Below are 22,625 nucleotides of genomic sequence, written 5' to 3' on the forward strand. Positions count from 1 at the left end.
AAACAATGACCGTTTGTTGTTTGGTTTTTTGTTTTGGTTAGCTCGCAACGCTCTTATTTTGAAAATGTCCCTGGACGGCCTCCTCTAGATTGTTTAGCTTGACGGTGACACTTCCACGACGGCGCCAACGGATTGGAGGTGAGACAACACATTGCAACACAGAGCAGAGGGGTGGATCTCAGGAAGTCTATAAAGGAGAAAGCGCAACTTTTTTAGCGGCGGAAACTTTCCCCTCACGCTCTTCTGCGGAAGTTTATCTCGAGCAAAGTCTGCGCGCAACAGGTGTCACTTCTTTCTGTATGGTCGTTGCGTGAAAGCTCCCGACTTATTTTGCTTGCGGGTGAGGAACAGAAACAAAAGGAAAGTTATCAAATTTAGCAAATAAAATGTCTCACCTTAGACCCAGGCTCTGCGTGCTGGAGAAATCGCCCACTGGTTATGGGTTCCACCTGCACGCAGAGAAGGGCAGAACCGGCCAGTTCATTCGGCTCGTGGAACCCGACTCCCCTGCCTCCGCGTCCGGGATGCTCGCGAGAGACCGGCTGATGTTCGTGAACGGGGAGAACGTGGAGGGCGAGAGCCATCAGCAGGTGGTGGCGAGGATACGGGCCACCACGGGAGCTCTGGAGCTCATCGTAGCGGACCCCGAAACGGCGGAGCTGCTGAGCAAGCACGGCCTGCGGTGCCGGAAGGAATACGTGACCGAGGGCATTCCCCTGCCCCGCGGGGACAGCGACTCGGAGCACGAGGACAAGCGGAGCAACGGCACCCCTGTCCCGCGCGAGAATGGGGACACGTCCTCGGTGAGCTCGGGGAGTGTGAGCTCCAGCACAAAGGTACAGCTTAAACAGGTGTATACAAATATATTGTGTTGTTTTTGCATTTTTAGCTTTGGCAGCTTACGGCAATATTATGTCATCTCACTTTCAAGCTCGGACATAACTCTTGAGCAAAAATATTCGCTGAGTAAGGTCTATTTGTAGCTAACATTACTATGACAAATCAGTGATAGGCAAAACTGAATACACCCTTGCTGCTTGATTTTAAGGGTGCTGGACAAATACTTTAATAATTATTCATCAGCAAGCATATGCTTGTTGATGAATAAGCATCAGGAAGCTGGTGGAAATTGTTTTGTGATTGTTTCATGGAAACTCCCATGTTTCTATAAAACATGGGAGTTTCGACCATTGGCTGGTTTGAAGCAAAGGGTGGAACAACATCAGGAATAGTTGCCTCTGATCAAACTGGGAACGTTTATGGGTTGAATTCCAAACTAGTTGAAGCCCAGATCAGTAGAAAACATATTGGTAATCATGTAAGAAATGTGACTTGAGGTTTGCAAAGTTTTATCTGAATGAAGTACAGGAGGTTTGGAGCATTTTCGGAACCCAAAGTTTGGCCATAATCCAGTGTCCGTCTGACATCTAATCCTTTCCAAAAATTTGACCATCCAGAAGAAAATGATTGAAAACACACCCAAGGAAAGTACAAGAAGAAAGTGTTGTGAAAGCATTAAGTAATTTTTTCAATTTTTGCCATCATTGAAAACAGTTTTTTCCCATGACTGTATGCAGGGACAAAGATGCTCACGCTCATATTTAAAGCAACTTGTCACCCAGTCTTGTGATTGTCACCTAAAGGTTTTAAATAGATACTCAGCTAGGCAGTCACCTCCGGAGCCGGTAAGGACTTATAGAGATGTGACGCCGCTGGGCGAAACATCCTCGGCTTCTTTCTGCTTGTGCTCCTGTTCAACAGAGTCTTTGTTTCCCAAATGTTTGTAATTGCCCCTTGCTTCCTGTCTAGGATTCCTTGTCAGGTTCGGCCTGTCAGACGAGATCATTTGTCACACCCGAAGACTGACAGGCTTCTTCAGGATCTGCTTTCTTTTGTCATCTGAATGATTTTTTTTTTATAGAACTGAGTTGAGGTTATTGGGGTAACCCAAGTGCAGTTTCTTTATGTCTAGCTTTTTTTTTTAATTTTAGCTAGTTCCTTGAGGTTATATGAGAAAGAACACCAACAAGGCATTCCTCCTTTTATAAATAGACCCTTCCTTGACTCTTGTGTCTTCATAAATCTGCTTCTGAAGGTTTCTGTAGTTGGATATCAAATTATTTTATTGGGGTTAGTCTTTGAGAGGGTTAGCAACCGTCCACGGATTTGTTGGCTGTGGAACTTCTTCAGCCAGTGCAAAGTCTGGGCCCCTGGTTTTAAAGGTTATGTAACAGGTCTGCAGAATAGTCTCATTGTGGAGGCGTTTTGGCCCTGCACAGCTCTCCAAATTGCAAGTTGTTTTTATGTATGAAACAATAGGATAATGGTTATTTTTAGCTTGCCGCTCATTTAATTAGAGCTGACGGCCAAATGAGAATTTTGTAATGAGCGAGCCAGTAAAATAGGTAAAATGTAGAACTGCATATGAAGCAGACAGAAATATGTACAATTGATTTTTATTTTTTTCAGACAAAATGTAGAATTGAAATCTAGGAATAATCTAAACACTAACTTAACCAAGTATCAGGTTCAGAAAACCAATGTGTTGTGTTAGCATTTTATGCCTGCACAATAAAATTAGCAACAACTTCACTAACAGAAGTGACTTCATTTTTATAGAAACTGGCAGAAGTGCAGAGAAACATGTTGTTGCTGTTGTTATCATTTCATGATATTCATATCATTTCATGATGACAACTGCAATACAATAGTAAATTGTTTTTAACATAGTCTCTTGCATTGTAAAATGATTTGAAAAGCAGCTATTGCAACCATATTCTACTGATATGAATATTATGTTTTGCTGTACGTATTAACAGCAACTAATAATAGCAGAAACTGAACGATTTAGAACTTTATTAGTTTTATGTTCTTGTTTCAAAAAGCATATTCATTGAAGCCATCTCTCTTCTTATAGGTCTGTCGTTCCTTTGCTAATTCATTGATTCATTCATTTCCACTTAGAAATCTTTAAACCTAAACTATAATGGAAAACACAAACATTGGTGATATTTTTAGTAGGTGTTGTGCCAGCATTAGTAGCCCTACCAATTAAAGGCATAACGTTGGTCGCCAAACAACAAGACGGATTCTGTCCTTTTGTTTTGAAGTTGGTTTTGCTTCTTTACTTTGTTTTTCTGGTTGACGTGTGAAGACTAAGTTGGCTCCGGGCAACGATGTAGACATTCAGCAAAATTCCTGGCTGATGGGGAACTTGGCACAGCCGGAGTTCCTGAGTGGTGGTGTGATACTGGCCACTGATACCAGTGGCAGGCCCCCCTCCCATCCCCTCACAAGTGGGCTAAACTTGAGTGGGCTGACCCATAATGACGTGAAACTATTCCTTCTCGTAGTTAAACAATAGTCCCTTTCACTTGATGATGGAGATAGAAGTAGCAGAAGGAAAGCAGCTAAGCTTTTCCTTTCTTCAAAAATTAAAAGACCCCAAGACTGATTTTTTTTTTTTTTTTTTTTTTTTACTAAAGAATCTTAGCCGCACCGGAACGTTTCAGTGCGTTTTGCTGCCCATCCTGGGCTCCCAAGACTGACTCCACCATCACACTGAGAGCTGGCTGTGGGTCACCATAGAGATCCCAAGTGGCAGAAAGAGGCTTTGTCCACAGTCTTTGCCTGTGGAGAAAGGTTTCTGGGCCAGAAAGGAAAAGAGAGAGCACTCTCACGCCTCTGAGAGGAGGCCATGATGACCCTGAAACACGTCCACGCCGCTCCAACACACACTGGGAATGAGACCAGGGTGAACTGGGAATCATTTTGGAGAAAGGAGTCTGGTCTGGATTTGCAGATGTGAAACGTCAGTGTCATTATTGCTGTGGTCGTGGCACCACTCGTTGATCTCTCCCCTTCTCCTTGTATCTTATCACAACCTCTGCTGATATTCCAGAATGTAGAAGAAATGCCAGCACATTCCCAGCATCTAATGTTGATTTTATGCCATCTAGATTAAACTTTTGGCAGATTGTCGCAGAATGCGGCTGATGAAGAATGCAAATGTTTATTGCCTGCAGCCAAAAAGGTTTGGTCATGCTTCTTTTCTGTTGGCTCTGATCAGCTTGGTTAAAACTAAACCATTTATTTCTTTGCTGCAGTTGCAGCAGAATTCACCAGAACGTTGCATTAACTTACCTTGACGGCTAAGGCTCTTTACACAGCAACAAAAGGTGTTTTGGCAAGTGCGGATTCTTAGCTCTTTGCCCTAAAGCAAATTCCTTGGCTGATCTGTCTGAGGCATATATGTCTTAACATTCTGTGCAGTGTTGAGTGAATTCGGCGTGTTTGGCCTGTCTTGTCAGATTCTGTGCTGTTGTCTTCATAGTTTCACATCAATACAGGCTCTCTTTCTTATCTCTCTTTCTTTCGCATGGCAGCGCAAAATGCCTTAGAGCTAATGTCAGTGCTGGTAAACAGACTTGCATAATCTCTCTCGATCATCCACAATCCTGTGGCCTTTTCCTATTTGCTCTGCCGGTCCACTCGCACTCTGCAGGTTTTGCAAAGGATTTAGGTGTTGGGACTGAGGTAGTCATGAAACAAGGTGGATTTTGTGTATAGGGAACTATTCTGGTGTTGATTGTTTTGCTGCTGAAAGGTCAGACGAGGACAGATTTTCAGTTTACTGGCAATGTCCATCAGGCTTTTATTTAAAATTGGCCAGCTATTTCAAAAAGCTAAAAGTCCTGTTAAAGTTTAACTAATGTCCCATTTATGTCTGTGATGGTAGAACAAAGAAGGCTTTTTTCTGGATTCACTCCCAACAACCGGTTGATGTAGGCAATATGAGTGGTTCCCAAAGAGACTGTCACATCGCTACATGCCACCCTTTGCTGCATCGGAGATATTTCTTTTAAAATCCTGGTGTGTTGTGCCAAGAGAATTGACTGGCACTTGTCCGACTTTCCAAGCTAAGTCTCTGTATACATGACAACATCAGTTGTTACATTTGTCTGTTACATTTTGGTCTCTCGTTTAAAATAAATCTGCTCATTGTAGAAAATGAGTACTCTGTACAAGCAAATGGTTACGGAAACAACTCATGATCAGAATGTTCATAAAGTTGCACTGCCTCCTTCAGGTCTGGCATATGTACTACATTTTTTCCAGTGCTATTTATGTGCAGCGCACTTTCATAAATGCAGTTTTTTGGTGGGAAACCAGCAAAAAACGTTTTGGGAAACATTACCATGTAAATGGACTAAGAAATAAGAACTCCATTGTGATATTAAAATCATTGAGTATTACTTATACGCAGTCCTAAAAATTCAACCTGAAAAGGTACAGATGTATAAAAATGGATTTAGTTTTATTTCTTATTAATGGAACAGTTATGGGTAATCTTCATCGCAACACACTGAGTTCCCTGAAGATGACTATTTTTGAAAAAAATAATTATACATGTACAGTTTATCACTAGCTACACTGAGGGACAGTAGGTGTTAGATTGGACCACAGAGGTCACTGCTACGAAACCCAAAGCAGAAGTAGCTGTCCGTTCTTGGCGGACAGCTTTAGGAGTGAAGTTCCTGTTACTTGGAACCATCAGCATTTTTTAATAGCATAACGGAAGGAGACTTGCTGCTAAGTTGGTGTGTATAAGTTCTAATTTTTCCTCCTTTTTGACATCTTGGGACTTTGACTAACTTTCACTCAAAGACCAAATCCAACTGCATGTGATTAAAAAACAACTTTGATCCTCACAATCAGCAAAGGCCTTGAGGCATATCTGCACATTCCATATTTTTTTAGCACTTCATAATCTCTCTTATCTTCATCATCACAGGATGATTGTCTTTCTTGCAGAATGTGAACCAGTCTTAACAGATATGAAAAATCTTAATGCCCCCCACTAAATCGGAGTCACTGTTTTTCTTGCACATGCGGGTTTTAAACACGTTTGTAGCAACCGACACTAATCTCAATGATGTTGCATAAGGGAACAGTTTTCCATCTGATGAGTCTTTATGTGGGCTGCCGTCCAAAATAAACACCATAAAGGTTCTGCTGGCGTCACTCTCCTCTGCTTTCTCAGTGACGCGGTTCATGTAGCCAGAGAAGAGATGAAAGACATCCTCTTGACCATCCGAGTAGAGTTTACGATCTTCGTCCATTTCGATCTATCTCGTTTTAAACACCGTAACTCTTGTAGCTCTTACTGAACGCGAGCTGTAAATCCATCAAGACGCGATCAGGAAATTTAGTATGGCAAAAAGGACCATTACTTCATTTGTCGCTGTAATTAGGAACGTGTCTCTGAAGTGTGCTTTTGGATTTAGGCTGAAAATTCAGCGTGACTAAATTGATTGATGTGCCCATTTGTTCACATAGGGCTTTCTGCAATGTATAGGAAATGAAGTGAGCGCCTTTGTCAGCTTTGGCTTTCCACACTCTCTGTCATAGTGTCAGGAATGTTCTAGTGTCTTTTCTGACAAGTCAATAAAACATCCTTTTGATTAAAGTTAAGGTTACAAGTATCAGCTGTTTGCCCATTGCGTTTACAGATATACAGCCATTTTGAGTTCACTGATTCATAAAATAACTAAATTATTACCCTGAAATAAGAGGTTCAGTAAAAAAAAAATCTTTCCACTCATATCTGCCTATATTGTTTGTAAAAGTAGGACGAAATAAAGATAAAATGTATGTCATACCACAGGAAGTAATGACATTTTGAGCCCTTATTTATTAAGTATATAGGGCTTATATACTTAATAAATAAGTATATAATTTATTATATACTTATTTATTAAGTATATAATAGTACTATCCCTACTACAAGATCGACTGGAACCTGTTAGATTTCAAAGTTTAGACAGTCGTCCAGTTTTCGTCCTCATGCCGTGTGTTTATTAAGATATGTTCTTCCTGTTCTCTCACGCTGTCTCTCTCCCTCCCGACCTCCAATCTTTGGTCACCTTCTGCCACAACTGTGCTGCATGATCATTCCTTGCGGTAAAAACCGCTCATCAGAAAGCCTCACCACTTTTACAACCAAGGGACAAAAAGACTTTTTATATATTGTCCTAGTTTAAAGTTTATTTTTTCCTGTTTTAACACAAGTGATTAGCTTGTGTTAATGTGTTATATGCATATAATCATGCATATATTTGATATATGTGATCAAATATATGCATGATCACATATATTTATGTGATCATGCAACTAAACCCTTTCTTATACGTACAGGAAACACTTTTTATAAAAAAAAATTTCTCTTTGGGGGAGGTTGTTGTTTTTTTTTTTTCTTTATTTAGTAGAAGCATTAGGTTTTCTTAAATAATCTAGATAAATTCTCCTAAAAAACATGATGTTCACAAAATAACATTAAGTTTTAAGATAAACTTACTTATCATACTCATCCCCAGTCACATTAATGCTGCTCCCCTTTTGGACTAGGTGACTAAATTATAACAGATGGTGACACATAATAAATCCAGAATAAAGTTAATCCACCACCTGCTGGTAGATATTATTTATTGGAGTCATATAACCATGTTTTATTATATTAATGTTGTACGAAACATCGTGCTGGCTTCAATTAATTGGTTTCTCATCTGTAAGAAACTTCCTGCTCCATCCGGCACCATTTATAAACAATGAAAACTGCAGCGGTAGCTAGATGAACGACGCACGTTAGTTTGGTACTGAAAAGATCAAAAGATTAAGAGGCACTAATGACCTAACCTGACAGAACACACTCGCACACTTACACACTCATAACCAGCAGTTTCCTCTGTCAACAGAGTGATGGGGTGGAACTAGTGACGAAACCACTTCCTGTTCATTCAGCTTGTTGATTTATGCTGAAGCTCCTTGGTTTATTCAATGTTTTTATATTTGTTTTGTTACCTCCAGCAAAGGCATTAGCATTTTAGCATGCGACTGTTTCTGTTCTTGTTGTAATAGCCGTTACAAAACAAAATGCCATAGACAAGAAAACTTAAAGCAAAGACTATGTTAGGTTTTCTGAAATAGAATCATGTGTAGTGGTTAGTCAGTTGTGCCAAAGTCTGGTGTTACTTATTACAGTCCCATGGAGGTTCAGCCAATGTAACCTCACAACATTCCAGGACATATGAGTTGTTGTGACAGTAAGTCAGATGTTTTTAAAACCAGATTTAGAGGTTTGTGCCAACATTAAGAGGAGAGAAAAAGTCATTCCTAAGTAACAATTATGCAGTGAAAGATGGAAAAAATAAATCTGACCCATTATTTTTAGACAACTGACAACTAAAGCATCACAGTGCCACAATCTGAACCTGGCATTCAGTGGCTATGTGGCTGTTCTGCTTAATTCGTTGGGCGACTGAGTCATATTTACACAGTTCTTGCTGTGGCGGCATACTGTGAACTATAATGCTACCGGGACTTAACTTAAGCTAATTATTTCAAGACATTGGTGCAAGATGGCTTTTGGAAAGTGTCTTCCAACCTGTGAGAGAAGATGAGCAGAACTATTTCAGATCATCCTCTTATTTTATTCATTTATCTTGAAAAAGAAGATCAGCTAGAGAAGTTGGGCCTTATTATGAAAGGCAAGTTAGAAATAGAAGATGCGATGTTTTACCACAACGAGCCGTAAAAACAATTAACCTTTGATGCCGTGCAAACACGGAGAACATTTATATCGGTCATTGGTTGCTTCTTGTACTATGACACCGTAACGAGGAGGATCCTGCCTTAACAAGGCTTGACGTTCATTGAAAACATCAATGAAAATGTTGTCATTGTTCTTTGGATTGTAATAGTTCTCACTTTTGAGGAAACATTATAGAAATATGTTGCAGGTTTTGTTGCAGAAGGCTCTTATCTCAAATACAGAAATTTAAAAATGTTGTTTTTATATGATTTAAAAGAAGGGATACCCAAGTTTAGTCCTGGAGATCTACCATCCTGCAACGTTTACCTGCATCCCTACTCCAGCACACCTGAACCAGAAGGCTAAATTCTCTCATCAGCAGTCATAAGTTGCAGGATGGCAGCTCTTGAGGACCAGACTTGGATACCCCTGCTGTAAAGACGATATGTAACTGAAATCAATTGGATTACTTATTGTTGTTCGTCTTTGATAATAGTACATTTTAAATGCTTAAGTGGAAAGTTGACCAAATTTAATGTCATGAGATCACCGTAAAATTGACAGAATAATTCCACTGAAACCCTATGAAGCAAACTATTCCAATGTCTATTGACTAACCGATTCGATGTTGAAAATGGAGCCTTAGTTGCTTTAGCAACTAACAGTCTTGGACTTTAACCCCGAGTGGTGCTGTATTTCAGTATGAACCCTCACCACATTGCTACGTGTAGGCGGCTCTGCTAAGATTGTGGTCTTCCTGTTCATCATTTGTGTGACCAGATCTCAAAATGCAGCGCCGTACAGCTCCAAGGACCTTGCGAGCATAATAAAAGAGTGTATTCGTTGCATATTTATTCTGCGGTTGAATTGCTAAAAAAGGATTCTGCTGTCAGCTTTCACAAAGTTACCCTTTTCACAAAGTAACTTGGTCATGAAGACCTCTAATATAGCACGCAGGAAGTACTGCAATGAGCCGCGTTGAAGTGCACTCAGATCGGCACATTTAGTAACCTGCTCGAAGGAGTTGTTGAAAAACAGATGATCAGAACATTTTGTATTGTATTGAAGAGATTGTCTTATGGATCTTGAAGTTAAATTTCACTCAAAATAACAGGCTTTATCTTGATCGTACAACAGTTTGAGGAGAGTATAGCTATAAATGGTGCCTGTGGCATAAGAAAGGAGTTGGAGATGCTATAAAACACATCCTCTGTCCTCCACGATGTTTCTTTTGCATATGGAAAGGTATTGGTGGAGATGTTGCCAGATAGCCCTGGTCTCCTCCTGAGCCACAGCTCCCCTGGTGAGAAGTAAGTGGATGATCGTGTGCCAGCTGAACTTGGATGACATACTCATCAGCAACTAGAAAGTGTTTATTGCTGATCTGTCTGAGCCCTGAGGTCTGCCAGGCTTACTTATACAGAGAAGAAATCTCATTACCAGCTGGGCGAATGAAGATTTAAGTGGATTTGAAAAGTTGTCAACACTCTACGTGAGTGCCACTTTATACGCAGTGGCTGTAGGCGGAACGTTTTCAGTTTTTGTAAATGTAACTTATCTGTCTGATGATTTGTTGTTTAGCAAAGGAATGGCTAATAGAAAATCTTACATTTGATTCTCTCCTTCATTTCACCACACGGTCAAGATAGACTGACAATCACTCAGTCAGTGCTCCTATAAAGATAAATGAGTCGATGCACAACATTGGGTTATTAAGAAAGAGACGAGACCAGAAACGTTAATTACACAAGAATATTCAAGTCTAGATTGGACTGGTCCATGAATTCAGGTTTTTATGCTTGTCTAATTCTGTGCTCACTTAAAATACATTGACCATTGTTTGTTTTTTGATTTCACAAATAGGCTATAAGACTATTATATTACATTTCTGTTCAGTGTAGAAGTATCCAGTTCGAGTTTGATCGGTCTTGAGTATTTTAGATCTTGAGCTAGAAATTATCAAACACAATTCTAACTTCAAATAGACCTTCGGTTTAGTTTTCTAGTTTTAGTTTGACTTGCGAACTATAAAGCGGATAGCAACTTTAGCATCATTAATAGTAGTTATTCGTTAGCCAGTCACTGTACATTTTTAAAATTCATTTTAAATTATTAGATGTCCTGCAACACAGCTGAGATTTACAGATTAGCCTAGAATGCCTGTTTTTTGACTGTAAAGAAAATGGAGTGCTCAAAGAATAACCCATGCATGGAACAACATGCAAGCTCCACACAGAAAAATCCCAGCTGAGATTCACAGACATCGAAGCTATGAGGCAACAGTTGCTAACCACAGGAGCCACCATGCAACCTCAGCGATATCCTCTGCTTAAATATGCATTTTGTGCTTTTTTTTTCCTTACAAGCACCAAGAATAAACTTCTAGTATGAATTTGTTTTTAAAACAATAACGTAATCTAGACATTTTCATTTTGGTATGTAGAACAAATTGCTTACAACAGATAACCTTTGATGTCAAAATGTCTACTTTTTGTCTACTAAATTCCACCCACTAACAAGTGACACCAAGTCATTCACTTCACTTGTCTGTGATCACATTAATCCATGTTTGGAGGAACATACTTGTGGGATGAAATAATCTTGGCGTGCACGGTAATTATTACCTTGTCACGTAATTCTTATCTCTGCAAAGAACTTTGTCAACCCTGTCATAAAAGCGTAATTCCAGCCAAAGTTTCAGCTGTCACCACACCCTCAGGTTCTCCCGAGATCGCCCAGTGACTCGGTCCACATGTTTCAGCAATCATCAGCCAACCTTTCTCTTATATAAACCTGTGGATCAATACATAATCCTTGTTTTGAGCTACCCGGAAGGGGAATTTAACCTGAGGCTATGCTGAGGTTGCAGTGGTTGATCTTAAATGGTCAGCTGAAAGGGAATCATTTACAGATAGGTGCAGATAGCCTATGGTTGCATTGATAGTGCCAGTTTTATCAAGTACAAGAAGAAGGTGTGGACCCTTTTTCTTGTTTCAATCATTATGGTCAAGTGTTCCCAGTGCATATGGTGATCATAATAGGATTAGTGTAAATGGAAGTTAATAATAAATCATGCCAGCTACTTAATTAGTAGCAATTAATGCCTTAGGAGTTGCACCGGCTTGTTGGTGTGCTCGTTGGACTAGTTCAATCTATTTTGAGCTAGACTTCATGTTTATAAGTCTGCTCCTGCTCATGCGAACGTTTTGTAGTAGATTTACTCATTAACAGAGACTTAAAAGTGGCTGGATATTTCCTCACTGACTGACCACGTGTAAGCACGTCAAGACATATTCAATCAGCAAAGTGTCAACGGTTGAATTTTAGGTTCACAGACATTGAAGTTTCAGACAAAAGGTCCTGATTGGAAGCAAATGATCAGTTAAGTTGGTGGTCACTCACCCTTAGGGCTAATTATTTTTTGGTGTGGAGTGCTGTAGATAGCATATAAATGCTTTAGTTTGGCAATTTAGAAAGAGTAACAAAAAGCAGTACCTCCTGGATGAGATTTATCATTGCCTTTAGCTAAGTTATTCATGCATCAGATTGTGAAAACTGGATCCGATCAAATAGAGTGCTAATAAAATGTGCAAAAACCTTTTCTGTTATCATTGTAGACGTGGGATAAGTCAAATATTTAGCCTACATGGCCATAGAACAACTTTTAGTTACTAAAGTCATTTCTGGAATTCAAAGGAAGGACATAATTTTGAGATGTGGAATTATGTATGGAACAGGTTTGAGTTTGCATGCTGCTTATCCCAATAATGTCGGGATGATTCTTTCCAGGAAAATAGTGATACTACCTTTGATTTTTCAGAAGGAAACAAGGTCTTCCACTGGCAACCGTCAGAAAACCGTTTGCGAAAAGCCCTGACATTTAAAGAAACCGTTTAGCGGCGCTGACTTCTGATGTGTGTATGTTCGCAGGTTGAAAGGGACGGGCCGCGGCCTCGCCTCTGCCACATGAAGAAGGGCTCCGGCGGCTATGGCTTCAACCTGCACAGTGAGAAGAACAAGCCAGGCCAGTACATCCGAGCCGTGGACGATGACTCCCCAGCACAGAGAGCCGGCCTCCGACCGCAGGACAAGATTATCCAGGTCCGCCTTACGCTCGTCGTTCGGGAGTTTTACCGTATTTGTGCTTCATGTGTGTCAGCTGTAATCCTATTACATCAGTGGAGAAATGGGAAATCCCACTTTAAGCAGATGGAGAGTGTGTGAGACACTTACTGCATATCTCTGGACTACATTACGGACCGCTTTCACATAATCAGCCAGAAATGGATTTTAACCTTACAACCTTATGTCCAAGCTTCATGTGCTAATAGTGAGGAATTTGCTGATTATAGTGTACAGGCTGGGAGTTTATTGCCAGTAGAATGTTCTGTACCACCTGCTGATGTTCACAGTCCGTGTGGGAGCGGGTGAGACTGAAGATTCAGTCACATATTCCCACCTCCGGCCTCACTCCCACCAGAATTCCTCTCGCCCTTATCTGTCTGGATACTTGATTCATCCTAGCTATGGGAGTGTGTTATTTTGCACCACACTCCATAATCACAGCACCACCGCCCAGCACTCTCCATCAGCGTTGCCCTTCCTCTTGCATCCGTCCTTAGTGAAAGTACTGGCTCATCCGTCTCTCACACACATTATGAACTTGAGTTATATCCCATTCTTAGTAAATAGTTTTTTGCGATGTTGGTTCACCTTTTTTCCAACTTTTACAACTTCAGCTCTTCTGGAAAGACATTCTACAAGGTTGAGGCGAACAGTTGCTGATCAAATTCATGTCAAATGTGTTCTTTTGGGTTGAGGTCAAGACTATGGAGGCCAGTCAAGTTGTATCACAACCAAACTTGCTCATTCACGTCTTTGGTCTAAAGACTATTAATCCGACAAGAAGGAGCCATCTCTAAACTGAGCCCACTGAGTTGGAAGGATGGCAATTTAAAAAGAATCTCTTGGTATGCTGAAGCATTAAAAGTTCTTTTCAATGGAAGCAGAAGATTGAATCCAACTTCTGAAAAACAGACCCTCACTATAATCCCATCTCCATCCAACTTAACACGTAAGGCTGTTTAATCAGGCAAGTACCGTTCGACTGGTTACTCGACACACATGACTCATCACTTCAGCGGACACCTCTCTAGAATCTAGTGGCAGCACCCTTTACACCATTATATTTGATGCTTTGTACTCTAAATGGTGATAAAAGGCATGAATTAATCTTCTTAGTGATGGGAATCCATTTCATGAACGTTTCTGCTCACTGTTTTTAAGATGATCTGAAGGCCACTTTAGGTTTGGAAGTCTTTAGCTATTGACTGTTCTCTACGCAGCTACACGTCTACTGACCCCGCCCTGTGATTTCTACATGGCCTTCCACCTTATATAGTACAGTTTCTGTCTTTCCCAATCACTTCCACTTTATGACCCCACTAACAGCTGAAGAGAAAATTTCTCAACTGGATTTATCGCACAGTTGGCATCTTAACACCCTACCCAGCTGTTAATTCATTAAAGTCCATAGGGCGACCCATTCTTGTTTTCACCAATGATTGTTGAAGCATTTTGCATGCCTTGGTGCTTAATTTTACACAACTGTGACCATGTGAGTGGTTGGGAAATCTGAAATTGGTGATCTGAAGAGGTGGCCCAGTACTTTTTGCAAGACTAAAAGTGTCTGGGTTTTAACATCTAAACCCAAATAACTCATCTGCATTCATTTATGCACTAGCAAGCTATTTGCAATTTGACTAAGCGCTACCGCGTAAAATCTTCGTTAGTCAATGGATTCATTTAAAAATATCCAACTCCAAATGGTTGAACAATTTCCAAACTCTACTGGCTAAAGTTTTAGTGAATGCAACTCACTAAACCCTTTGGTTTTAGGTTGTTGAGAACTCTTTTCTTGACACGTTTACTTGCTTCGTGTGTCACGCTAAACACTGCCAGGCTATAGTTACAGAGTTTTTTTTTCTCTACTGTATTGTGTCATTACACCACACCATGTGTTTATAGACCAAGCTTCCGAAGACTTTTGCACAGTCCGAAACCTTTCCCTTAAAAGCTAAAAATAAATTAGACCTCTGGAGTTTTCTCCCTTTAACACACCAGAGTTCTTTATATGGATTAGTAAGACAAATTCCTCTAACTGATGTTTTGGATATTGGTTACAGAGTAATCTCGCTGTTATGTTAGCGCTCAGACGGGATACAGCGTGGACTTTATCTGGTACAAAGTGCAGGCGTTTATTGAGCTGAGAAGTTAAGTGTGTAGTGGAGCACACGCTGCATGATGTTCCTGCTTTCTGGCCCGAATGCTGCCTTCAGCTGTGCTGCAGATCCCCGTGGTGCCAATATCTGCTTCAAACCAGTCATTGTTGACGATCGAGCAAGTTCTGCTCTCGACGTGCAAGTAGAGACCAACCACGATGCGATTTTGTGCAACAAACCTTTTGTGTTATTTTATTGCCGTGTCCTTTTATGACTTTGTTACACCACTTATCTCTTCATTTGGATGTTATATTTATTTACTGCCCCTGATATGCATTTCCCAACATGTTAAACATTGACTAAATGCCAAACAAGCGACCCAGTATCGAGGCCTTGATACTGGGTCGCTTGTCACCGTGATCTGTCCGTTTCAGGGACACAACCTTTCTATTTAACACTCTTTTTTTATTATTATTATTATCATCATCAGAGAAATGTCTGGTTAAGCTATAACTTTTGCAACTTCTCCACCCAGCTCTAGAACTGATATTGAAATCTCTTTTCTTGTTTTTTTTTTTTGCACCTCTGTTAGTTGAGGCTGCAAGCTAAGCTTAGCTGAAATTCCCCAGAAGTATCCGGTTGATTACATTTATACGCTAAAAATTCTCAGACATGCTACCTTATAAAAAGGTGCCTAAGGAATTCCAGATGATTACATCAAGTTTCGACTTTTCGACTGGCGTGAAACATGGGATGATGTTCCTAAACTCAAGCATCGTGATCCACGAGTGAAGACCTGGCTCACTTCCAGGTCTTCACTCCTTTGACTAAAAGGTTAAAATTGAAGCAACTTCTTCCAATAATCCAGACAAAATGTTTAGATCAGGACATTAAAGTTTCTGAGCCATGGTCAGAAATTTCCCCAGATCTTAACACCGCTGACACACTCTCGGCTCAGGATGTGGTCCAAACGTTGAGATCCAGCGTTGCAGCTAGAACGCTTGAAATCTGTGGCTAAACTCTTTAGCGACTTCGCCGCTAATTTCAGCTAACGGTCCCGTGCGTTCCCTCCCCCCTCCCATCAGGTCAACGGCGTGTCTGTGATCGGCATGCAGCACACGGAGGTGGTGGCGGCCATCAAAGCCAACGGCGATGAGACCACCCTGCTGGTGGTGGACGCCGAGGCCGAAGAGTTCTTCAAGAAGTGCAACGTCCAGCCCGGCGAGGAGCATGTGACCGGTAAGACCACCCCACGCCCTGCCGCGGCGTCCTGAGGGCGAGCGTGGAGTTAGAGATGACTGACGGAAAATTTTATGACCTCTCTCTCCACAGGACTGCTTCCTGAGCCGGTGTCAGAGAGAGGATCGGACGAGGAGGTAAATGAAACGCGCACAGAGTGGGGGAGGGGAGGGGGAAGTGTTTGTTTTTCTTTTTTCTTCTTTTTTTTGTCAGTTTGATTTAAGTCTGGACTTTTCCTTGAACCATTCAGGGGTAATCTTGCAAAGGGTATTTGTTCAGGCGATCCTTGTGTGATCTAAAATTGTTTTGATGATCTGAAACATTTAAATGACATGTGTCAAGCTAAAGCTCTTCAACCCCCAGTTTTTATGTGTATAGAGCCAAATTACTTCAGTATTAAATATTAAATTTTTAGAAGCGCTCATAGAATGCAGAGAAAGTTATAATATTTCTGTTATTAGTTACTTTTATTACTAAATTTTAGGGCTGCAACTAAATTATTTTAGCAATCAATTCGATCTGACGATTAATCGGATCTAAAAATCGGCACCTCCTGCAGATGTTTGACTTGAGGAGTACAAAATTCAATATGTATATATTTTTTGTGCAGTTTTGGTAGAATTACTGCTCTGACTTTGTAGTTATTTCAGCAAATTGCATTGTTTTTATCCTCTTTCCCCAGCTAACGATTAATCAATTACTATATTTTTCACAATTAGTCCAATTAATCGTTTCAGCCCTAATATGAGCACATTCATAATCTTGATGTGGCCCGAAATTAAAATGAGTTTGATACTCCTAATAAAAAAAATAAAAAAAAACCCCACACACACACAACCAAAGGCAAAGTTCTTTAAGGGGGTAAATACTTTCTCCCAGCCGGCTTTGTGGACATTCCTACAGATAGTGGGCTGGGAAGAGCCACCTGACCCCTGGTGATCCTGGGAGGAGATTAGACGTCCTGGACAGCGTTCCCATCAGTGTGAAGGGTTGGCGTGTGTTAGAGGATGGAGGCAGTGTGGAAGTTTCTCACGTCCCCGCTCACACAAACGACACAGGAGCAGCTGATTGGCTTCTCTGCTGACACCGTAGATGACCTCTCACCATGGCAACAGCAGCTCACCACTCTATGCCACCCCCCCCCCCCCCCCCCCCAGCTCTCTCCGTGTCCTGGAGGATCATGGGATTGTGCCGGCTTTAACTTGAGGATTATGCTAATGGGGGCGACTAGCGGAGGCCGCTCACAACTCTCTCACATGCAGCTACTTTCTGCGTTCCTGCAGCAAAACAATCCCTCATTCAGCAGCAGCCCTGTTACATAACGCAGCTGTGCAGTCACATTTGACCTCTCCCGCCAAACCCCCCGGTTTTTATCACCATACTACTCGCATATCATCTGCAGAGGCCAGGAGCCGAGCTCTGTGTGCACGGATACTTTTGGATTTGCACGGCGTTGCTGCTGTGTTGTGCAGCAAACGGCAGTGTGTGTCCACCAACATGAGCTCCAGGTTATTTATAGCAGAGCAGCTGCGTCCAGCTTGGAAGTTCTGGTTCAGGTTCTGCAGGGCAGCACAAGAGCAGCATGTGTGCTTTAATTAGTCAGTCAAAAGCAGGTGATTAAAGATGGGGGTTTTAGAAGTTTTGTAGATCTTTACTGCCCCCTGCTGGACAACAGCGATCAACAGGTGGTGCTCAACACAAACTCACACGGACAAATTATGTTTCCTGAACCGCCAGACTATGTAATTCAGTTCATTTACATAACCTGCAGCTTTACAGCAACTTTCATCTCTTTCCACTTACGAAGACAATCGGTTCCAATTAATTTCCAGTGAAGGTTTTAAGCATGAAAACGTTCAAATATGAACTAGCCTGGGCGCTACCTCCTGCATGCGTTGAGGCTTCTTTAGATTACGCTGATTCAAATGTAATCTTGTGTTTGACAGGTTTCCTCCCAGTTGAAGTCCAAACTGTCTGTGAGCTCCCAGGCTTCCAGTTCTTCATCCGACGCCTCCCACCCAGCAGCAGATCGCAGCTCATCCCCGCCACAGGTAGGATTCGCCGGAAACCTGCAAGGTATTACCGCATCTCCACACCAGAGCGAGCCCTCAGTTTAAATTCCTGTGCACAGGGCGAGAGGACTCCGGAACCGCAACCCGAGCCGACCCCGTCGGGTGACGCCATGGGCCTGAACATGTCTCTGGCCCAAGCCAAAGAACGAGCCCATCAGAAGCGAGCCGCTAAGAAAGCTCCGCCTATGGACTGGAGCAAGAGGAATGAACTGTTCAGCAACTTATAAACTCCACGGGAGGGCTCTCTGCTGCCCTCCGGTGGAGAATCCAGAGACAATCAGCCTCTCGTTCTGCGCGCATCTGACGGACGCAAACCATCTTAAACCCACGTTTTAACAGTATTATGTCGTGATTTTATTGTTTTAATTTAGAGATTTGCCACTTTTGTTTGTTTCTTTCAGTGTTTTAATGACGGCTGGAGAGCCAGCATCTCACGCAGAAATGAATGTATATATTTTATGAAGAGTAGAAGTAGTCGCGTTCGGTTTCTCATGAGGAGAGCGAGGAGAATACAATTCAAAATTTTATGTGGGTGAATCAACATACATTTCCTTCCAGTCAGTAACTGCTGGGACCTTCATGTTTTAATGTCTTGATTGTTTTTGTTGTCCGTGTACATACATGAATGATGGGATTAAAAGGATCTTGTGGCCGAACTGTGGAGGTAAAAGTCTGAAATGTTCCTGCTTATTCTGTTGATTCTGATAAAATCGGTTCCATTTTTAAAGCTGCACCTGCTGGTCCAATAAAAAAAAAAAAAACTATACATGTTCTGTGCTGTAAAATGTAATGATAAACAAAATATAGCATTTGGATCAAACAGAGTTGAGTCTGTGTTGTGATGTCCATTATGTGATCCTGGAGTCAGTGGTTCCTTACGTTTCACAGCGGAAATTTCCAAGATGACTTTAAAATCTTCTTATAGTTAGAAAAGCTGAGATTAAACACTTACAAAAAAAATTAGCAAAATATTTTTTATTAACTTTTTTTCAAAGAGACATACTATTTCTAGGTGGACTACAACAGGATGCGACTATTGGTCTCATTTCTTTCCAGGATGATGCACAATTCAGCAGGAAATATAAATAACAGAGAAATCAAACGGTGCAAAAAATATTCCTGATTGTCAATCTCTGGATTACAGTAATGAAATCTCCACAACTGGGAGAAGTTCTTAGAAATATAACAAAATTACTGTATTTTACTGCCAAACATTTAGGCTTTAACCCTTTCATGCATAGTGGTCACTACAGTGGACAGCTATCTAAAAGCCATTTTCTTCTGCTTCCTGTGGATTTTTATGTTATAAATGCACACAGACCACTGAAGTGGACACTAATGCATCATAAAATATACCATCAACTACTGGCCATCAGCTGCAAATGCAAGAAATTATTTTTGTTAAATACAATATGGCCGACAGACAAAAAAGCATGAGAACCGACCCGGTCCCTCCTTCTACTGTAGACGACTCTTGCAAGTAAAAGAAATATTGTGACATCAGATAACCCCTAAGGAACAATACTACTGATGTATTTTTCAAATAACAACTTTGTATTTGGACAAAATTACAATTGATCACATAAAAAAAAAAAAATTAAAAAAAAATTATTTTTACAAAAAAATGTTCCTACCTTTTTTATGCCTTAAGAAAAGAATTTTAAAAAATGGAAAAAAAATTCTGACACAAAGGATCATAATTCATGCATCAGAGGGTTAAAGGAAACCCCCCCCCCCCCCCCCAAAATTGTTAAAATGAAATGCAAATTCTGGGTTTTCAAAATACAGACTAATTCTCCAATGGTGTGCAAACTTTGCAGCTTCTGAGGATTTTTTTGTTATTTTTTGTTTTGTTTTGTTTTTTAGAAAATGCACAAAGGCATCTTTCAGTGACACACCTGGGGAAAAAAATAGTTTTCACCAGGTTTTTTAAAATGAAATGTTTTGTAGTGGTGAAGAATTCAGGACACCCAAGATTCTCAAAATTATTTTGCCACCAGTGCAGATCCTTGTGAACAGCAGTTTTCGCTAAATGCTAAACCAATCCACGTGTCGGGGAACCTTTTGGCCCAGAGGTTGCCTAACGAACATTGCCATGAACAAAGTGTCCTCCTAACACAATGTCTTCTATAAATCCAGGTGTAATTTGGTGATAATTGGGATATTTGCCATAATAATGGAGCAAAAACAAAACTTGGAATCTTTTATCAGCAGATGGAGAAACTGAAGACAAATAAATATCCAGCATGTCCCAGGATTTAAATATTGACACATAATGAAGTATTTGTGAAATAATGCTATTAACCTGTAACATGTTTTAATTGGTTTTTTTTAGACTTATGAAAATTTTTAACTATATAGAACCACAAAACTTTGCTGACCACAAACTAAAAAAATATATATTATGGTACAAAAATGAAAATAATTACTCTTTAATCTGCCTTTCTGATCTGCAAACACACAAGAAAGCTCAACCTGAAATGGTTGATAAAGCCAGTCCCAATGAGTATTAACAGCAAAGTGGACGAGTTGTCAGAAAGGGTAGCGACTAACTTTTGGATGGTGTGTTTTGATGGAGATTGCTGATTTTAATGGTAGTTGCAACAGATACCTTTCCCACGTTGAGCAATTAAGGTGCTGAACTCTGAATTACATTCCTGTTGGTCTCAGTCACAATAAATGAAGCTAATAATTTTGCATGAAAAGAGTTATTCTGTTCTCTGTGACGAGAACTACTCCAACTCAAAGGTATCTGCAGCCTCAGCGCCACATGTTGGCTGGAATGTAAACAGCGGCGTGACAAAAACTTCAAATGTGGACGCGAGAAATTCATTTTGCGGGACTGACATGGCATGAAGCACAATCAGTTTGAGGAAACTATTTTCATCAGAAGACTTGGGAAAAAATCTCAGAATACACACAGCTGAACACCTTACTTATAAGAAAACAAAACGTTTTTCTCTACTAAAATAATTTAGTCACAATCCAGGCACCCACAGGTACACAGACTCCCACAGTTTTTGTGAAACACAGAACATTCCCTGCCTGCTAAGAAACACACTGACCTCGTCTGAAATGTAAGAAGAAGTAATACATGGGTGTTACCCGTTTTATTTGGAAGCCGCTGGTTAACGGTGCGTTATCGTCTTAGCACCCTGAAGCGAGCTGTGACTAATCCCAGCTGTCAGTTCAGAGAAGTCCAGTGATTTGTTCACCGACAGTTTGGTAAAAACATGTTAAAACTAGCTTCTGTCAATGCATCGAACGTGCTACTGACATAAAGCTGCAAAATATACATATAACTATGTACACTAATTCAGTCATTATTGTTAAAAAAAAAACATTACCAGTATAAATATAACTCTAGGTTAAAATATTCCGTATAAAGAGATGTGACAGAGCGCCACCATCAGATTTTTCTCTGTATTTACATGTACGATGGACCAGCTTTTTCCTCAAGTCATCGCACACTGAGCAGATATCTACAGGCTGATCTTTCATGCTACTGTTTGTTGTCCATCCAGGAACATTCCCAAATGTGTGTCCTGAGGCCAAGTGCTGGGGTTTAAAATCAAAAAGAAAAAAAAAAAAAAACAGGACAATATTGTGCTGGAAAATCCTCAGACGTGCCTCTCACTGATCCATCCAGAGGGCCTGAGGAGGAGTCTGCATGTCCAAGGTGCATCACAGGTGCCGAGCTTCAGCCGTTTCATCTGTGGCTGGTTTTGGAAGAAGCAGGTAGGCCGGGGCGTCACTCCAACATGGCATCCAGCTGGTCCGCCAGGTCGTCAAACATGTTGCCGATGTCGTCCAGAATATTCCCAGCTGCCTTCACCGAACTGCTGCTACTGCAGCTAAGAAACAGGCAGCAGACAGTCAGGAAGATTTACTTATAAAATATTACACTGTCTAACATTACCTGCCCTCAAAGTGACATTAGTTCAAGTAAAAAAAAAAAAATTTTTTTGTTCTGCAGGATGCTAAAACAAGTGGAGATTGTTCATTTGTTTCATAGAAAATACAAGACATTAGAAATTTGGGTATGATGCAGTTTGGAGACATTAGGCATAATTGGGCTTAATTGTACCTGAAAAAGAAAGTCTCAGGTTTGTAAATTTTGTCATTGATACTAATGCGGAAACAGACTCCCAACTCCCACTGGTTTTCAGAATTTTAACTGGAACTTTACTAAATTGAGTTTGATCTGAGTTTCATCTCCCAAGGCCTCAAGAAGTAGCGTACAAATGGCCTTTGAAGACAGGAATGTAGGTCAACATAATGTAGCAGCTCTAACAACTGGTGCTTGTACCTACATTGTTAATGACTGACTGAGTTCAGAAAAGCTCTTTCAAGAAAGTTCTGCTTGAAAGAGCATGTCCGTATTGTTGAGACTCCAAGTATCCAAGTGGTGGACCTTGGTTCAGATCCAGACCTAAATGGAGTCTTACTAGCTTTAGATAAAATTTTTATGAAAACCCTTGAGCCTGTTTATGTCCTCCCACA

At 40.7% G+C, this 22,625-nt stretch overlaps 2 protein-coding genes across 9 annotated transcripts in view; one reads left to right on the forward strand and one right to left on the reverse strand.

Annotated features, from left to right (window-relative positions):
* The first annotated feature begins 176 nt into the window (after window positions 1-176).
* On the forward strand, window positions 177-18,901 carry nherf1a (NHERF family PDZ scaffold protein 1a). The gene is made up of 6 exons (XM_032573408.1): window positions 177-836; window positions 12,521-12,691; window positions 15,897-16,050; window positions 16,144-16,187; window positions 17,997-18,101; window positions 18,182-18,901. The coding sequence occupies exons 1-6, from the start codon at window positions 387-389 to the stop codon at window positions 18,347-18,349; spliced, it is 1,092 nt and encodes a 363-aa protein (XP_032429299.1). The 5' UTR covers window positions 177-386; the 3' UTR covers window positions 18,350-18,901.
* Window positions 18,902-19,989: 1,088 nt separating this feature from the next.
* The window catches only part of LOC116726618 (CASK interacting protein 2), a 53,824-nt gene continuing 51,188 nt past the window's right edge, over window positions 19,990-22,625 (reverse strand). For 7 of the 8 annotated variants that reach the window (XM_032573407.1, XM_032573406.1, XM_032573404.1 and 4 more), the window contains one exon: window positions 19,990-21,976. In XM_032573407.1, the coding sequence (XP_032429298.1) occupies window positions 21,874-21,976 (103 nt within the window). In that variant the 3' untranslated portion in view covers window positions 19,990-21,873. The remainder of the gene's footprint in view (window positions 21,977-22,625) is intronic. The other variant, XM_032573403.1, reaches the window with a different exon arrangement.

Source organism: Xiphophorus hellerii, chromosome 10 (genome assembly GCF_003331165.1).
Source record: "Xiphophorus hellerii strain 12219 chromosome 10, Xiphophorus_hellerii-4.1, whole genome shotgun sequence".
In the NCBI taxonomy this organism is placed as follows: Eukaryota; Metazoa; Chordata; class Actinopteri; order Cyprinodontiformes; family Poeciliidae; genus Xiphophorus; species Xiphophorus hellerii.

Excerpts from the sequence above, each read along its gene's own strand:
- nherf1a (XM_032573408.1), top strand. The coding sequence starts at position 387 with ATGTCTCACCTTAGACCCAGGCTCTGCGTGCTGGAGAAATCGCCCACT. Across the intron at positions 12,692-15,896 it reads CGCAGGACAAGATTATCCAG|GTCAACGGCGTGTCTGTGAT; the intron begins GTCCGCCTTACG and ends CCCTCCCATCAG. Across the intron at positions 16,051-16,143 it reads CGGCGAGGAGCATGTGACCG|GACTGCTTCCTGAGCCGGTG; the intron begins GTAAGACCACCC and ends CTCTCTCCACAG.